The sequence below is a fragment of the Gorilla gorilla genome, chromosome 20 (genome assembly GCF_029281585.2).
Source record: "Gorilla gorilla gorilla isolate KB3781 chromosome 20, NHGRI_mGorGor1-v2.1_pri, whole genome shotgun sequence".
In the NCBI taxonomy this organism is placed as follows: domain Eukaryota; kingdom Metazoa; phylum Chordata; class Mammalia; order Primates; family Hominidae; genus Gorilla; species Gorilla gorilla.
In genome coordinates, this window is record NC_073244.2 from 27,591,852 (window position 1) to 27,606,820 (window position 14,969).

Below are 14,969 nucleotides of genomic sequence, written 5' to 3' on the forward strand. Positions count from 1 at the left end.
CTCCCAAAATGCTGGGATTGCAGGTGTAAGCCACCACACCCAGCCATAGACAAGATTTCTATAATGAAACTGTACTTTTGGGATTTTTAAAGAGCTTATATTGAATTTGTTTCCCACTGTAGTTTGTATTGACATCTTAACAAAATTAATTTTATTGACCATTGAACAAAAATACGTTGAAGAGTGTCTTTTATTTTTATTTTATTTGTTTTAGAGACAGGGTTTTCTTATGTTGTCCATGCTAGTTTTGAACCTCTGAGCTCAAGCAATCTTCCTGCCCAGCCTTCCTAAATGCTAGTATTGGAGGCATGAGCCACCGTACTCAACCCGTGTGTTTTATTTTTAGATATTCTTGGATTTGCCAGTTTTACTTTTTAATTTCTAGTTTTATTCAGTTTTGGTCAGAAAACAAAGTGTATGATTTTGGTCTTCTTATTTATTGTCGTTTTGAGACAGGATCATATTTATCACCCATGCTGGAGTAGATTGACATAAATTTGACTCACTGCAACCTCAGCCTCCTTGACTCAAGCGATCTTTCCACCTCAGCCTCTTATGTAGCTGAGACTACAGACATGCACTACCATGCCTCACTAATTTTTTTGGTTATTTGTAGTAATGGGTCTCACTAGACAGGGTCTCACTGTGTTACTCAGGCTGGTGTCAATCTTCTGATCCCAAGTGATCCTCCCACCTTCATCTTCCAAATTATTGGGATTGTAGGTACCAACCACACATCCAGCCGGTATTTAATAAGACTTATTATGTGTCCTAACAGAATACATCAGGTGCAAATAAGAACATTGTGTTGTTTCTTGCTTTTAACTGAAAAGTTTTGTACCTATCTGTTAAGACTAGTTGGTCTGTGGTATGGTTTGGATGTCTATGTCCTGCAAACCTCATGCTGCAATGTAATCCTCAATGTTAGATGTGAAACCTGGTGGGAGGTGTTTGGGTCATGGGGACAAATTCTTCATGAATGCCTTTGTGCTATCCTGGTCATGAGAAAGTTTTCACTCCATTAATTCAAATGAGAGCTGGTTCATTTAAAGAAACTGACTCCTTCACCTCACGCTTGCCATCTCTTACCATGTGATATGTCCAGTTACTCTTTGTCTTCCACCATGATTGTAAGTTTCCTGAGACCCTCACCAGAAGCAGATGCTGTTACACCCTTCTTGTACAGTCTGCTGAGCTGTGAGCCAAATAAACCTTTCTTTATAAGTTATACACTCAGGTATTCCTCTTTATGCAAAATAGTTAATACAGTCTATAATGTCTGTTTTCTGTTTTCTCATTGATCTTTTATCTGAATTTTCTATTTATTATTGCAAATGATGTCTTGATCTCTACAATTATGTTGCTATGTATTTCTTGCTTCACCTTTGCCAAAATTTGCTTTGTATATTTTGGAAACCTCATGTTATATATACATATACATATACATATAAATAGATATGATAGTTATAGATTCCTGGTAAATTGACCCATTTGACCATTATGTAATACTGTGTTTGTCCTATGCTAGTACTTGACTTAAAATATATCCAATATAATTATTACCACCTCACCCAATTGTGGTTACTATTTGCGTGGAATATAGTTTTTTTCCATTCTGTTACTTTCAACCTATTTGACTTAATGCTAAAATGAGTCTCTTATAGACAGCAAATTGTATGCTTTTTAACTTAAGCCACTAAGCCATCTTATTTTTTTCTTTTTATAAATTTATTTATTTTTGAGATAAAGTCTCACTCTGTCAACCAGGCTGGTTTGCAGTGGCATGATCATGACTCACTGCAGCCTCAACCTCCCAAACTCAGATGATCTCATTTTAGCTTCTTGAGTAGCTGGGTTGCAAATATTTGCCATCCCAAGCCCAGATAGTTTTTTGTACCTTTTTCTGTAGATACAGTTTTTTGCCCGGTTGTCTAGGTTGGTCTCAAACTCCTGAGGTAAAGTGATCAGATTCCTCAACCTCCAAAAGTTCTGAGATTACATTTTTTAAATAAGTAGTTTAATTAATTTATATTTAAAATGACTGCTTAAAGATATAAAGTTACTATTACCAGTTTCATTGTTGTTGTTGTTTTTTAAATTTAATTTAATGTAATTTAATTTTATTTCAGGATACATGTGCAGGATGTGAAGGTTTGTTACCTAAGTAAACGTGTGCCATGGTGGTTTGCTGCACTTATTAACCCCTCACCTCGGTAATAAGCCCTGCATGCATTAGCTATTTATCCTGATTCTCTCCCTCCCCTGCAACAGGCCCCAGCGTGTGTTGTTTCCCTCCATATGTCCATGTGTTCTTATTGTTCAGTTTCCACTTATAAGTGAGAACATGTCATGTTTGGTTTTCTGTTCCTGTGTTAGTTTGCTGAAAATAATGGCTTCCAGCTCCATCTCTGTCTTTGCAAAGTACATGATCTTGTTCCTTTTTTATGGCTGCATAGTAGTTTATGGTGCGTATGTACCACGTTTTCTTTATCCAGTCTGTCATAGATGGGCATTTGGGTTGATGCCATGTCTTTGCTATTGTGAATTGTGCTACAATGAAGATACACATCCATGTATCTTTACAGTAGAATGATTTATATTCCTTTGGTATATACCCAGTATAATGGGATCGTTGGGTCCAATAGTATATCTGGTTCTAGGTCTTTGAGGAATCGCCATACTGGCTTTCACAATGGTTGAACTAATTTACATTCCCACCAAAAGTATAAAAGCATTTCTATTTCTCCATAGCCTCACCAACATCTGTTGTTTCTTGGCTTTTTAGTAATCACCATTTTGATGGCATGAAATGGTATCTCATTGTAGTTTTGATTTGCATTTCTTTAATGATCACTGATGTTGAGCTTTTTTTCATGTTTGTTGGCCACATAAATGTCTTCTTTTGAGACGTGTTTCTTCTTGTTCTTTGCTTTTTAATGAGGTTGTTTTATTTTTGTAAATTTGTTTAAGTTCTTTGTAGACTCTGGATATTAACCTTTGTCAGATGGATAGATTGCAAAAATGTTCTCCCATTCTGTAGATTGTCTGTTCACTCTGATAATTTATTTTGCTGTGCAGAAGCTCTTTAATTAGATACCATTTGTCAATGTTTACTTTTGTTGCAATTGCTTTTGACGCTTTCATCATGAAATCTTTGCCCATGCCTATGTCCTTCCTGAATGGTATTGCCTAAATTTTATTTTAGCGTTCTTGTAGTTTTGGGTTTCAAATTTAAGTTTTCAATTCATCTTGAGTTAATTTTTTATAAGTGTAAGAAAGGGGGTCCAGTTTCAGTTTTCTGCCTATGGCTAGCTAGTTCTCCCAGCACCATTTATTAAAAGGGAATCCTTTTCCCATTTCTTGTTTTTGTCAGGTTTTTCAAAGATCAGATGGTTGTAGATATGCAGTCTTAGATTTCTGAGTTCTCCATTCTGTTCCATTGGTCTATGTGTCTGTTTTTATAACAGTACCAGGCAGCTTTGGTTACTATAGCCTTGTAGAATAGTTTGAAGTTGGATATCATGATGCCTCCAGCTTTGTTCTTTTTGCTTAGGATTCTCTTGGCTATATGGGGTCTTTTGGGGTTTCATATGAATTTTAAAATAGTTTTTTTCTAATTCTGTGAAGAATATCAGTAGTAGTTTAGTCAGAATAGCATGGAATCTATAAATTACTTTGAGCAGTATGGCCATTTTTACAATATTGATTCTTTCTGTCTTTTTGTTTGTGTCCTCTCTGATTTTCTTGTGCAGCGGTTTGTAGTTCTCCTTGAAGAGGTCTATCACTTCCCTTGTTAGCTGTATTCCTTGGTACTTTATTCTCTTTGTAGCAGTTGTGAATGGGAGTTTATTCATGATTTGGCTGTCTGCTTGTTTATGGTTGGTGTATTGAAATGCTTGTGATTTTTGCACATTGATTTTGTATCCCGAGACTTTGCTGAAGTTGCTTATTAGATGAAGAAGCTTTTGGGCTGAGACAATGGGGCTTTCTAGATCTAGGATCATGTCTGCAAACATGCCGTCTGCAAGCTTCTGCAGACAGAAGTTTGACCTCCTAATTGAATACTGCTTATTTATTTCTCTTGCCTGATTTCCCTGGCCGGAACTTCCAGTACTATGTTAAATAGGAGTGGTGAGAGGGCATCCTTGTCTAGTGCTAGTTTTCAAGGGGAATGCTTCCAGTTTTTGCCCTTTTAGTATGATATTGGCTGTGGGTTTGTCATAGATAGTTCTTACTATTTTGATGTATGTTCCATGAATACCTAGTTTATTGAGAGTTTTTAACATGAAGCAATGTTGAATTTGATCGAAGGCCTTTTCTGCATCTATTGAGATAATCGTGTGGTTTTTGTCTTTAAATCTGTTTATGTGATGAATTATGTTTATCGATTTTTGTATGTTGAACTAGCCTTGCATCCCAGGAATAAAGCTGACTTGATTGTGGTGGATAAGCTTTTTAATGTGTTGCTAGATTCAGTTTGCAAGTATTTTATTGAGAATGTTTGTATTAATGTTTATCAGGGATATTGGCTTGAAGGTTTGTTTTTTTGTTTGTTTTTGTTATATCTCTGCCAGGTCTTGATATCAGGATGATGCTGGCCTCATAGAATGAGTTAAGGAGAGGCCCCTCCTTTTCTATCATTTGGAATAGTTTCAGAAGAAATAGTACTCTTTGTACCTCTGGTAGAATTTAGCTATAAATTCATCTGGCCCTGGACTTTTTATGGTTGGTAGGCTATTGGCTATTTGTTACTGCCTCAATGTCAGAACTTGTTATGGGTCTATTCAGGGATTCAACTTCTTCCTGTTCAGACTTGAAAGGATGGATATGTCCAGGAGTTTATCCATTTCTTCTAGATTTTCCAGTTTTTGTGCACAGAGGTGTTTATAGTGTTTTTTGAAAGTTGTTTTTATTTCTATGGGGTCAGTGGTGATATCCCCTTTATCATTTTTTATTGTCTATTTCATTCATCTCTCTTTATAGCTAGTGTCTATTTTATTAATTTTGTCAAAAAAACAGCTCCTGGATTCATTGATTTTTTTTTTTTTTTGAAGGGTTTTTTTGTGTCTCTGTGTCCTTCACTTCCAGTCTGAATCTGGTTATTTCTTGTCTTCTGCTAGCTTTAAGGTTTGTTTGCTCTTGATTTTCTCGTTCTTTTAGTTGTGATGTTAGGGTGTCCATTTGAGATCTTTCTGGCTTTTTCATTTGGGTATTTAGTGCTATAAATTTCCCCATGAACACTGCTTTAACTGTGTGCCAGAGATTCTGGTACATTGTCTCTTCATTCTCATTGGTTTCAAATAGTTTTTTGATTTCTGATTTTTTTTTTTTTTTTTTTTTTTTTTTGTGACAGAGTTCGTCTCTTGCCGCCCAGGCTGGAGTGCAGTGGCGCAATCTCGGCTCACTGCAACCTCTGCCTCCCAGATTCAAGTGATTTTCCTGCCTCAGCCTCCCAAGTAGCTGGGATTACCAGCACCCACCACCATGCTGGGCTAATATTATGTATTTTTAGTAGACATGGTGTGTTTCACCATGTTTGCCAGGCTTGTCTCGAACTCCTGACCTCAGGTGATCTGCCCACCTCGGCCTCCCAAAGTGCTGGGATTACAGGTGTGAGCCACCATGCCCAGCCAAAGCCTACAGCACCCGGTATTCCCAGGTGGTCTCCCCTCCAAGTCCCAGCAAGGCCCAACCCTGCTTAGCTTCCGAGATTGGGCACGGTCAGAAGGGTGTGGCTGTGGATGCCAGCCTCTGATTTAATTTTATTATTTAGCCAGAAGTCATTCAGTAGCAGGTTGCTCAATTTCCATGTAGTTGTGTGGTTTCGAGTGAGTTTCTTACTCGTGAGGTTTTTTGTTTTGTTTTTGTTTGTTTGTTTGTTTGTTTGAGACAGAGTGTTACACTGTCACCCAGGCTGGGGTGCAGTGGCATGTTATGATTTCAGTTCTTTTGCATTTGCTGAGAAGTGTTTTACTTCCAATTATGTTACAATTTTTTTTCTTTTCTTTTTTCTTTTTTTTTTTTTTGAGACCGAGTCTCACTCTGTCACCCAGGCTGGAGTGCAATGGCACAATCTCGGCTCACTGTAACCTCCACCTCCCAGGTTCAAGCGATTCTCCTGTCTCAGTCTCCTGAGTAGCTGGGATTACAGGCACATACTGCCACGCCTGGCTAATTTTTTTTGTATTTTTAGTAGAGACGGGGTTTCTCTGTGTTCCCCAGGCTGGATTTGAACTCTTGAGTTCAGGCAATCCACGCACCTTGGCCTCCCAAAGTGCTAGGGTTACAAGCATGAGCCACCATGCCCAGCCATGTGATCAATTTTAGAGTAAGTGCCATGTGGAACTTAGAAGAATGTGTACTGTGTTGTTTGTGGCTGGAGAGTTCTGTAGATATCTGTCAGGTCCACTTGACCCACAGCTGAGTTCAAGCCTTGTTACTTTTCTGTCTCAATGATCTGTCTAATATTAACAGTGGGGTGTTAAAGACTCTCACTATTATTATGTGGAAGTCTAAGTCTCTTTATAGTTCTCTAAGAATGTGTTTTATGAATCTGGGTGCTCCTTGAATTGATCTCTTTACCATTATGTAACGCACTTCTTTGTCTTTTTTGATCTTTGTTGGTTTAAAGTTTGTTTTGTCAGAAACTATGATTGCAGGCCGGGCTCGGTGGCTCACGCCTGTAATCCCAGCACTTTGGGAGGCCAAGGTGGACAGATCACAAGGTCAGGAGATCGAGACCATCCTAGCTAACACAGTGAAACCTCGTCTCTACTAAAAATACAAAAAATTAGCCAGGTGTGGTGGCAGGCGCCTGTAGTCCCAGCTACTTGGGAGGCTGAGGCGGGAGACTGGCATGAACCCAGCAGGTGGAGCTTGCAGTGAGCTGAGATCGCACCACTGCACTCCAACCTAGGTGACAGAGCAAGACTCCATCTCAAAAAAAAAAAAAAAAAAAGAAACTATGATTGCAACCCCTGCTTTTTTTTCTGCTTTTATTTGCTTTGTAATTTTCCTCCATTCTTTACTTTGAGCCTACATTTGTCTTTTCATGTGAAATGGGTCTCTTGAATACAGCACACAAATGGGTCGTGACTCTTTATCCAGCTTGCCCTTCTATGTCTTTCAATTGAGGCATTCAGCCTATTACATTTAAGGCTAATATTGTTATGTTTGATTTTGATTCTATCCAAGTGGTGCTAGCTGCTTATTTTGCAGAGTCGTTGATGTAGTTGTTTTATAGCATCATTCATCTTTGTACTTCACTGTGTTTTTGCAGTGGCTGGTAATGGTTTTTTTCTTCCCATATTTAGTGCTTCCTTAATAGCTCTATCTAGCAAGGCAGGCCTGGTGGTCATGTATTCCTTCAGCATTTGCTTCTCTGAAAAGAATTTTATTTTTCTCCAGTTACAAAGACTTAGTAATGTTATTTTATTGTTTTATTTGATTCTTGTATCTTTGTTCCTCATTTTCTCTTTTTCTGTCTCTGTGTCTTTTTTATACTGATCTTGATATGCTTTTACTTCTTTCTTATTTTGTTTCGTGTATCTATTCAGATATATTCTTGGTGGTATATTGGGAATTACATAATACCTCTAAAAGATAAAACAGTGTATTTTAATCTGGTAAAAAATGAACTTCAGCTGGATTCATAAATTTTTTCTCATTATATCTGCCCTCAAATTTGTCATTGATGTTGCTAATCATATATTTTATGTTGTATATCATTAACAAATGTTTATAATGATTTCTATTCTTTTACCTTTCAAATTTTAGAGAATAATTAAAAATGTTTTTTGTGCCATTATTATAATGCTAAGAAATTCCATTTTTGTGTATGTGCATTTTTCCCTAGAAAATAATGTATTTTATATGATAAAATTATTATTTATAAAATTATTTTATTTAATCATATTATTTTCAGTAGAAGCAACTGCTTTCAGCATCTTTTATGTTTAGGGCATATGAAGTGCCAATATTTTTTCAGAATTTGGTTATTTTTGAAGGTTTTTTTCTTTTTATTGGGCAGGACTGGTATTATTCTCACTTGATAGCTATTTTTTTTAGGACTTTGACTATATCACAGTTTCCTTCTGGCCTGCAAAGCTTTTGTTGACAGTTCACTGACTATCTTATAAGACTGTGCTTGTAAATGACATGCCATTTTTATCTTGCAGCTCCATTCTCTTCTTGTCTGTGGTTTTTGAAATTGTGCTTACATATGTGTTTGTTATAAATATCTTTGTGTGTATCCTAATTGTTTGTTGAGCTTCTTCATTTTGACAATATTTTTTCTTTCAGAATTTTTGAGTTATATTTTCTTTTGATATTTTTTACCTTTACAATTTCTGTTTTTTGGATATTTTAAATATTTTTTTCTTATCAGTTTTTTCTGGTTTTCTATAGTTCTCTGTATTCCTGTTTTACTCATTGAGTATTCAATTTGTTTTTAATTTTTAAAATTAATATATACATCTTTTTTATGGTTTCTTTCTGAAAATTTTATAATATTTTTGATAAACCATTTTGCCCTATTTTGTATTCATTGTAATCTTTGATTAAAATTTAGACATTAAATAAAGCTACCTGACACAGTTTTTATCATGTAGCTTTCTCCAGGCATAGTCTGAAAACAATTATCTTGGTTAGAGATCCTGGTAGACTCTCAAACATGTTCTTAGAATGTATCTTGTCTAAAATTTTGTGTTTACTTTTTAGTTAAAGGAGTTTATTTCTGCTTCATCTTAATCAGTAACCATTTGCTCTGTTTTCTGTCTGTTGTACTGCAGTCTCTCTGCTGCTGTAACAATTACCTTTGGTCTCAAGACCCAAACTATAACTCCAAAATATACCACCATTTTTTTCAGCACTTTATGTTATGGGAGACCAGTTTCTGGAAAGGCCCCTAGAAGCAAGTAATATAGATGTATGTGCCAGTATTTTACTTGTTTATTAAAAAAGAAACCAAAAGTTAGCAATTTACTTTGAAAGGCAGTATGTTATATTGTTGAGTAGGAAGAACTGTGTTGGGCAAAGGTAATGGACTTTTCTTTTTCTTCTGTGTCTTTGCATTCCTGTGTACTCATCTATGTACTCACCTGGGGAACTTTACATGCTTATTTGTAAGTTTTCCTTATGTATTTTGGTCAGTATGCTTTTATTACATTTATATGTCTATGAAGGATTTAGGGCCTGTGGTATTTTATTATGGCATCTTGCTTATGTAGTTTGTATAATATAGGTTAGATTTGTAAAGTATGTTTATCAGAGTCTAGTAAGTTGAATAATTTGTTGTTTTTATTTCTTTCAGCTATGTGTTCTTATTTTACCAGAGACCTTTGGCCAGAGCAAGACATAAAAGATTCTTTTCAACAAGTGATACTGAGAAGACATGGCAAATGTGAACATGAGAATTTACAGTTAAGAAAAGGCTCCGCAAGTGTGGTTGAGTGTAAGGTGCACAAAAAAGGTTATAATGAACTAAACCAGTGTTTGACAACTACCCAGAGCAAAATATTTCCATGTGATAAATATATAAAAGTCTTTCATAAAATTTTCAATTCAAATAGACATAAGACAAGACATACTGGAGAGAAACCTTTCAAATGTAAAAAATGTGATGAATCATTTTGCATGCTTTTACACCTACATCAACATAAAAGAATTCATATTAGAGAGAATTCTTACCAATGTGAAGAATGTGACAAAGTGTTTAAGCGGTTCTCAACCCTTACTAGACACAAGAGAGTTCATACTGGAGAGAAACCCTTCAAATGTGAAGAATGTGGCAAAGCTTTTAAGCACTCCTCAACCCTTACTACACATAAGATGATTCATACTGGAGAGAAACCATATAGATGTGAAGAATGTGGCAAAGCCTTCTACCATTCTTCACACCTTACTACACATAAGGTAATTCATACTGGAGAGAAGCCCTTCAAATGTGAAGAATGTGGTAAAGCTTTTAACCACCCTTCAGCCCTTACTACACATAAGTTCATTCATGTTAAAGAAAAACCCTACAAATGTGAAGAATGTGACAAAGCTTTTAACCGATTCTCATACCTTACTAAACATAAGATAATTCATTCTGGAGAGAAATCTTACAAATGTGAAGAATGTGGCAAAGGCTTTAACTGGTCCTCAACCCTTACAAAACATAAAAGAATTCATACTGGAGAGAAACCCTACAAATGTGAAGAATGTGGCAAAGCCTTTAATGTGTCTTCACACCTTACTACACATAAGATGATTCATACTGGAGAGAAACCCTACAAATGTGAAGAATGTGGCAAAGCCTTTAACCACTCCTCAAAACTTACTATACATAAGATAATTCATACTGGAGAGAAACCTTACAAATGTGAAGAATGTGGCAAAGCTTTTAACCAATCCTCAAACCTTACCAAACATAAGATAATTCATACCGGAGAGAAACTCTACAAATGTGAAGAATGTGGCAAAGCTTTTAACCGATCCTCAAACCTTACTACACATAAGAGAATTCACACTGGAGAGAAACCCTACAAATGTGAAGAATGTGGCAAAGCTTTCAACCGATCCTCAAACCTTACTAAACATAACATAATTCATACTGGAGAGAAATCTTACAAATGTGAAGAATGTGGTAAAGCCTTTAACCAATCCTCAACTCTTACTAAACATAGGAAAATTCAGCAGGGCATGGTGGCTCATGCCTGTAATCCCAACACTTGAGAGGACTAGGTGAGCAGATCGTGAGGTCAGGAGTTCAAGACCAGCCTGGCCAACATGGTAAATCCCCATCTCTACTAAAAATACAAAAATTTGCTGGGTGTGGTGGCAGGCGCCTGTAATCCCAGCTACTCGGGAGGCAAAGGCAGGAGAATCGTTTGAACCTGGGAGGCAGAGGTTGCAGTGAGCCAAGATCGCGCCATTCTACTCCAGCCTGGGCCACAAGGCAAGACTCTGTCTCAAAAAAAAAAAAAAAGAAAAAAAAGGAAAAGAAAATACATACTGGAAAGAAACCCTACAATTGTGAAGAATGTGCCAGTGCTTTCCAACCAGTCCTCGAACCTTTTTAAGAAAATAATTTATACTGGAGAAAAATTCTACAAATGTGAAGAATATGGCAAAGCCTTTAACCAGTCTTCAACTCTTACTAGGCATTAAAAATTCATACTGTACAGAAACCCTACGAGGGTGAAAAACATGGCAAAGCCTTTAACAAGCCCTCAATTCTTAACAGACGTAACGTAATTTATACTGGAAAGAAACTCTGCAAACCAGAAAGATCTGGCAATGCTTTTGACAACACCTCAAACTTTTCTAACCATAAAAGAAATTATACTGGTGAGAAATCTTAGAAATCTGAAGAATGAGACAAAGCCTTTAAATGGTTGTCACACTTGATTGTAGGTAAGATAATTCGTACTGGAGAAAACACCTACATGTGTGAACAATGTGGCAAAACTTAACCAGTGCTCACACCTTATTGCACAGGAAAGCATTTGTACTTGAGATAAATTATACAAATATAAAGACTGAAAAAGCCATTAATGTATGTTCATATCTCAACACCAGATAGTTCATACTTAATAAAAGCATTATAAGTACAATTACTGTCAAAAGATCTTTCAGAAAATACAAGCTTTTGACCAGGCATGGTGGCTCAGGCCTATAATCCCAGCACTTTGGTAGGCCAAGGCAGGTGGATCATGAGGTCAGGAGTTTGAGACCAGCCTATCCAAGATGGTGAAACCCCATCTCTACTAAAAATACAACAATTAGCCGGTTGCAGTGGTGGTGCCTGTAATCCCAGCTACTCAAGAGGCTGAGGCAGGAGAATCACTTGAACTTGGGGAGGGAGAGGTTGCAGTGAGCTGAGACTGCACTCTAGTCTGGGCCACAGAGCAAGACTCCATCTAAAAAGTAAAAAAAAAGAAAATATGAACTTTACAATGAAGAATATTTATTTTGAAGATGAACGTTACAAATATAAAGTGGGTAGTAGTGCCTTGTATCACAGATCTTATTGTAGACATTTTTTGTAGAGGAAAAACTCTGAAGCACTTTGACACTTTGTTCAATATCAGGGAATTTATATTGAAGAAAAATCATGCAAATGTAGTAAATTTGGAAAAACACTTTTTCAAAAACTACAGCTTAGAAAACAGAGTTCATACTAGAATATATTTTTGCAGATGCAGTAAAAGTTAAAAAAAATTTAATCCATAAGTAAGTCTGTGTAAATATCAGAATTTATGGTAGAAATACTTAAGGCACTGACAACATCAGATATACTAAATCAGAGGGCTGAGTATAGAAAATTAAAGTTGGTAGAAAAATTATTTGTATATAACTTTAAGAGGATCAGAAGGTTTTTTGCAGTTATAATTACATTCAAAGTATACTTTATTTCTTGAAAAATATTACAGATTTTTTGAAAAGTGAATAATGATGTCATTCAACTCTGAAATTCCTGCCGTTTCTTCATTCCTATTGGATTCACATGTGAAAGCATGGGATCAATTATTGCTGTATCAAAGATATGAAAGATTCTTTCTTTGTTTTGTTCTGTTTTTTTGAGAGGGAGTTTTGCTCTTTCGTCCAGGCTGGAGCGCAGTGGCCTGATCTCGGCTCACTGCAACCTTCAATTTCCAGTTTCAAGCGATTCTCCTGCCTCAGCCTCCTGAGTAGCTGGGATTACAGGTGCATATCACCACGCCCAGCTAATTTTTATATTTCTAGTACAGACAGGATTTCATCATGTTGGCCAGGCTGGTCTCAAACTCCTGACCTTGTGATCCACCCACCTTGGCCTCCAAAGGTGCTGGGATTACACAGGCATGAGCCACTGCTCCTGGTAAGAGATTATTTTTATTAGGTGGGCATTATTTGTGATCTTTTCTATTGAAAAGTAAAGACATTAGAATGTAAGATGCATAATGAAAATGTAAGTGGAGAGGTTCTTTGGGGTTAACTTATAATATTGAGTGGTGCATGAGGTTGGTGTTCAGAGTAATATTCTGCATTATGAAAAAACATTTAATTTTATTTAAAATTTAGTAGTATATTATCATACTAATTGTACTTTTATATAAGATGCAGTACATTTTTAAAATTTTAGATTGTGTGAAGTTAATAGTTTAACATTTTTAACATGTTAAATACTATTGTGCATTCAATGAAGCATTATTATACCACAAACTTTACCCTGTTCCACCTTACTCAAGGGTATAGGTAAAAGATGGTAACGATATACTATTTAGTAACATAATGGATTAACATCTCTAGTAATTTTTTTTGCCAGTGGCTTTAAACTGCAAATAAGTTAAAGAATATTGTTTCTGTAGGTTAAATTTTTATTTTGTTTTTAATCATTTAAATTTAATTTTGGTGGGTACATAATATGAGTATATATTGATGCACTTTATATGGCATATTTTAGTACAGGAATACAATATATAATAATAGCATCAGGGTTAAGTGAGGCATCCTTCACCCATAGCATTTCTCCTTTGTTTTACAAACAATCCAAACCTACACTTTAAAAAAATTTTTTTTTGTTATTGTTCTTGTTGTTGAGATGGAGTCTCGCTCTGTCGCCCAGGCTGGAGTGTGCAATCTCGGCTCACTGCAAGCTCCACTTCCCGGGTTCACGCCATTTTCCTGCCTCAGCCTCCCAAGCAGCTAGGACTACAGGTGCCCACCACCATGCCCGGCTAATTTTTTGTATTTTTAGTAGAGATGGGGTTTCACCGTGTTAGCCAGGATGGTCTCAATAACCTGACCTCGTGATCTGGTCTCGATCTCCTGACCTCATGATCTGCCTGCCTTGACCTCCCAAAGTGCTGGGATTACAGGCATGAGCCACCGTGCCCGGCCACTTTTTTTAAATTTTAAAATGTACAATTAAATTGTTATTTACTATAGAGTTATTTTTATGGTCATAATACAAATTATATATGAGTATAAATAAAATTCATTTCTAAACTCTTAATATTTTTTCCAAATTGTTATATATATATTTTTGAACATGTGGCCTGTCTGCCTGCAAACATGCAGACTTTTTGATTCACATAGAGTTAAATATGTATTAGTCTAAAGACAAACTTTAGGTGTAAGAAAATTATGGAATAAGTGTGTGTGTGTGAGTATGAGTTTGTACCTATTTTCAGAAGAAAAGAACAATATGGGAATAAAAATCATTTTAATAAGGTGGCTACTATAAAACTAAAAACCTTAAAAAATACTGAAAGCAAATGTATACTTTGTGCTTTGTATTGAATTTATTACTGTACAATCCATGACTTACAGTTCTGAACCTTTTCATGCAAATTCTCTATATATACTTGCCTGGTACTCATGCTAGACCCATACTTTTTTTGTTTCTTACATATTTTTTTGTTTTATGGTTTAGGAAGTATTCATTATATGAGCTGGTCTGTGATTATAAGAATTTTTATGAAATTTAGTGCACACAAAATAATTTTTAGATGTAATTCCAAAAGTAGTGTATTAAGTTACATTTTATTTAGTGAGAGCACTCCATTTTGTTCTTTTAAGGGGAGAACAATATGTAAGTTTTCTTTTCTTTAGTGATTGTTGCTTTCACTTTTTATAATTGACATAAGTATGTTTATTTATTGAGTCAATTTGTTCAGGTAAGTACTGGGGGGCTTCATAAGTCATGAGGATGTTTTTATATATAAATGTAGCAAACATACATTACAGTTCTTACTGTGTAATCGATGCTCCATAATAATTCCCAAATATTCCTGCTGGAGTTAGTTTGTAATTTCAAGTCACAAATGAAAAATATCAATGGTGAAGAAATAAGATTGATTCTTCATATGGAGTGGACATTTTTTCCAGACTATAAAACTGAATCTTGCTGAATTTAAAGAGAAATTCTGGCCGAGGCAGATGGATCACCTGAGGTTAGGAGTTTCAGACCAGCCTGGTGAAACCCGGTCTCTACTAATAAA

The 14,969-nt window shown here is 35.9% G+C and overlaps 1 protein-coding gene across 1 annotated transcript in view; it reads left to right on the plus strand.

The window, feature by feature from the left end:
* Nucleotides 1-14,969, plus strand: part of LOC115931567 (zinc finger protein 91-like) — a 101,679-nt gene that overhangs the window by 25,414 nt on the left and 61,296 nt on the right. Inside the window, 2 exon segments of the mRNA XM_063701186.1 lie at nt 9,311-10,713; nt 11,145-11,331. Of these exon segments, the coding sequence (XP_063557256.1) occupies nt 9,311-10,713; nt 11,145-11,331 (1,590 nt within the window).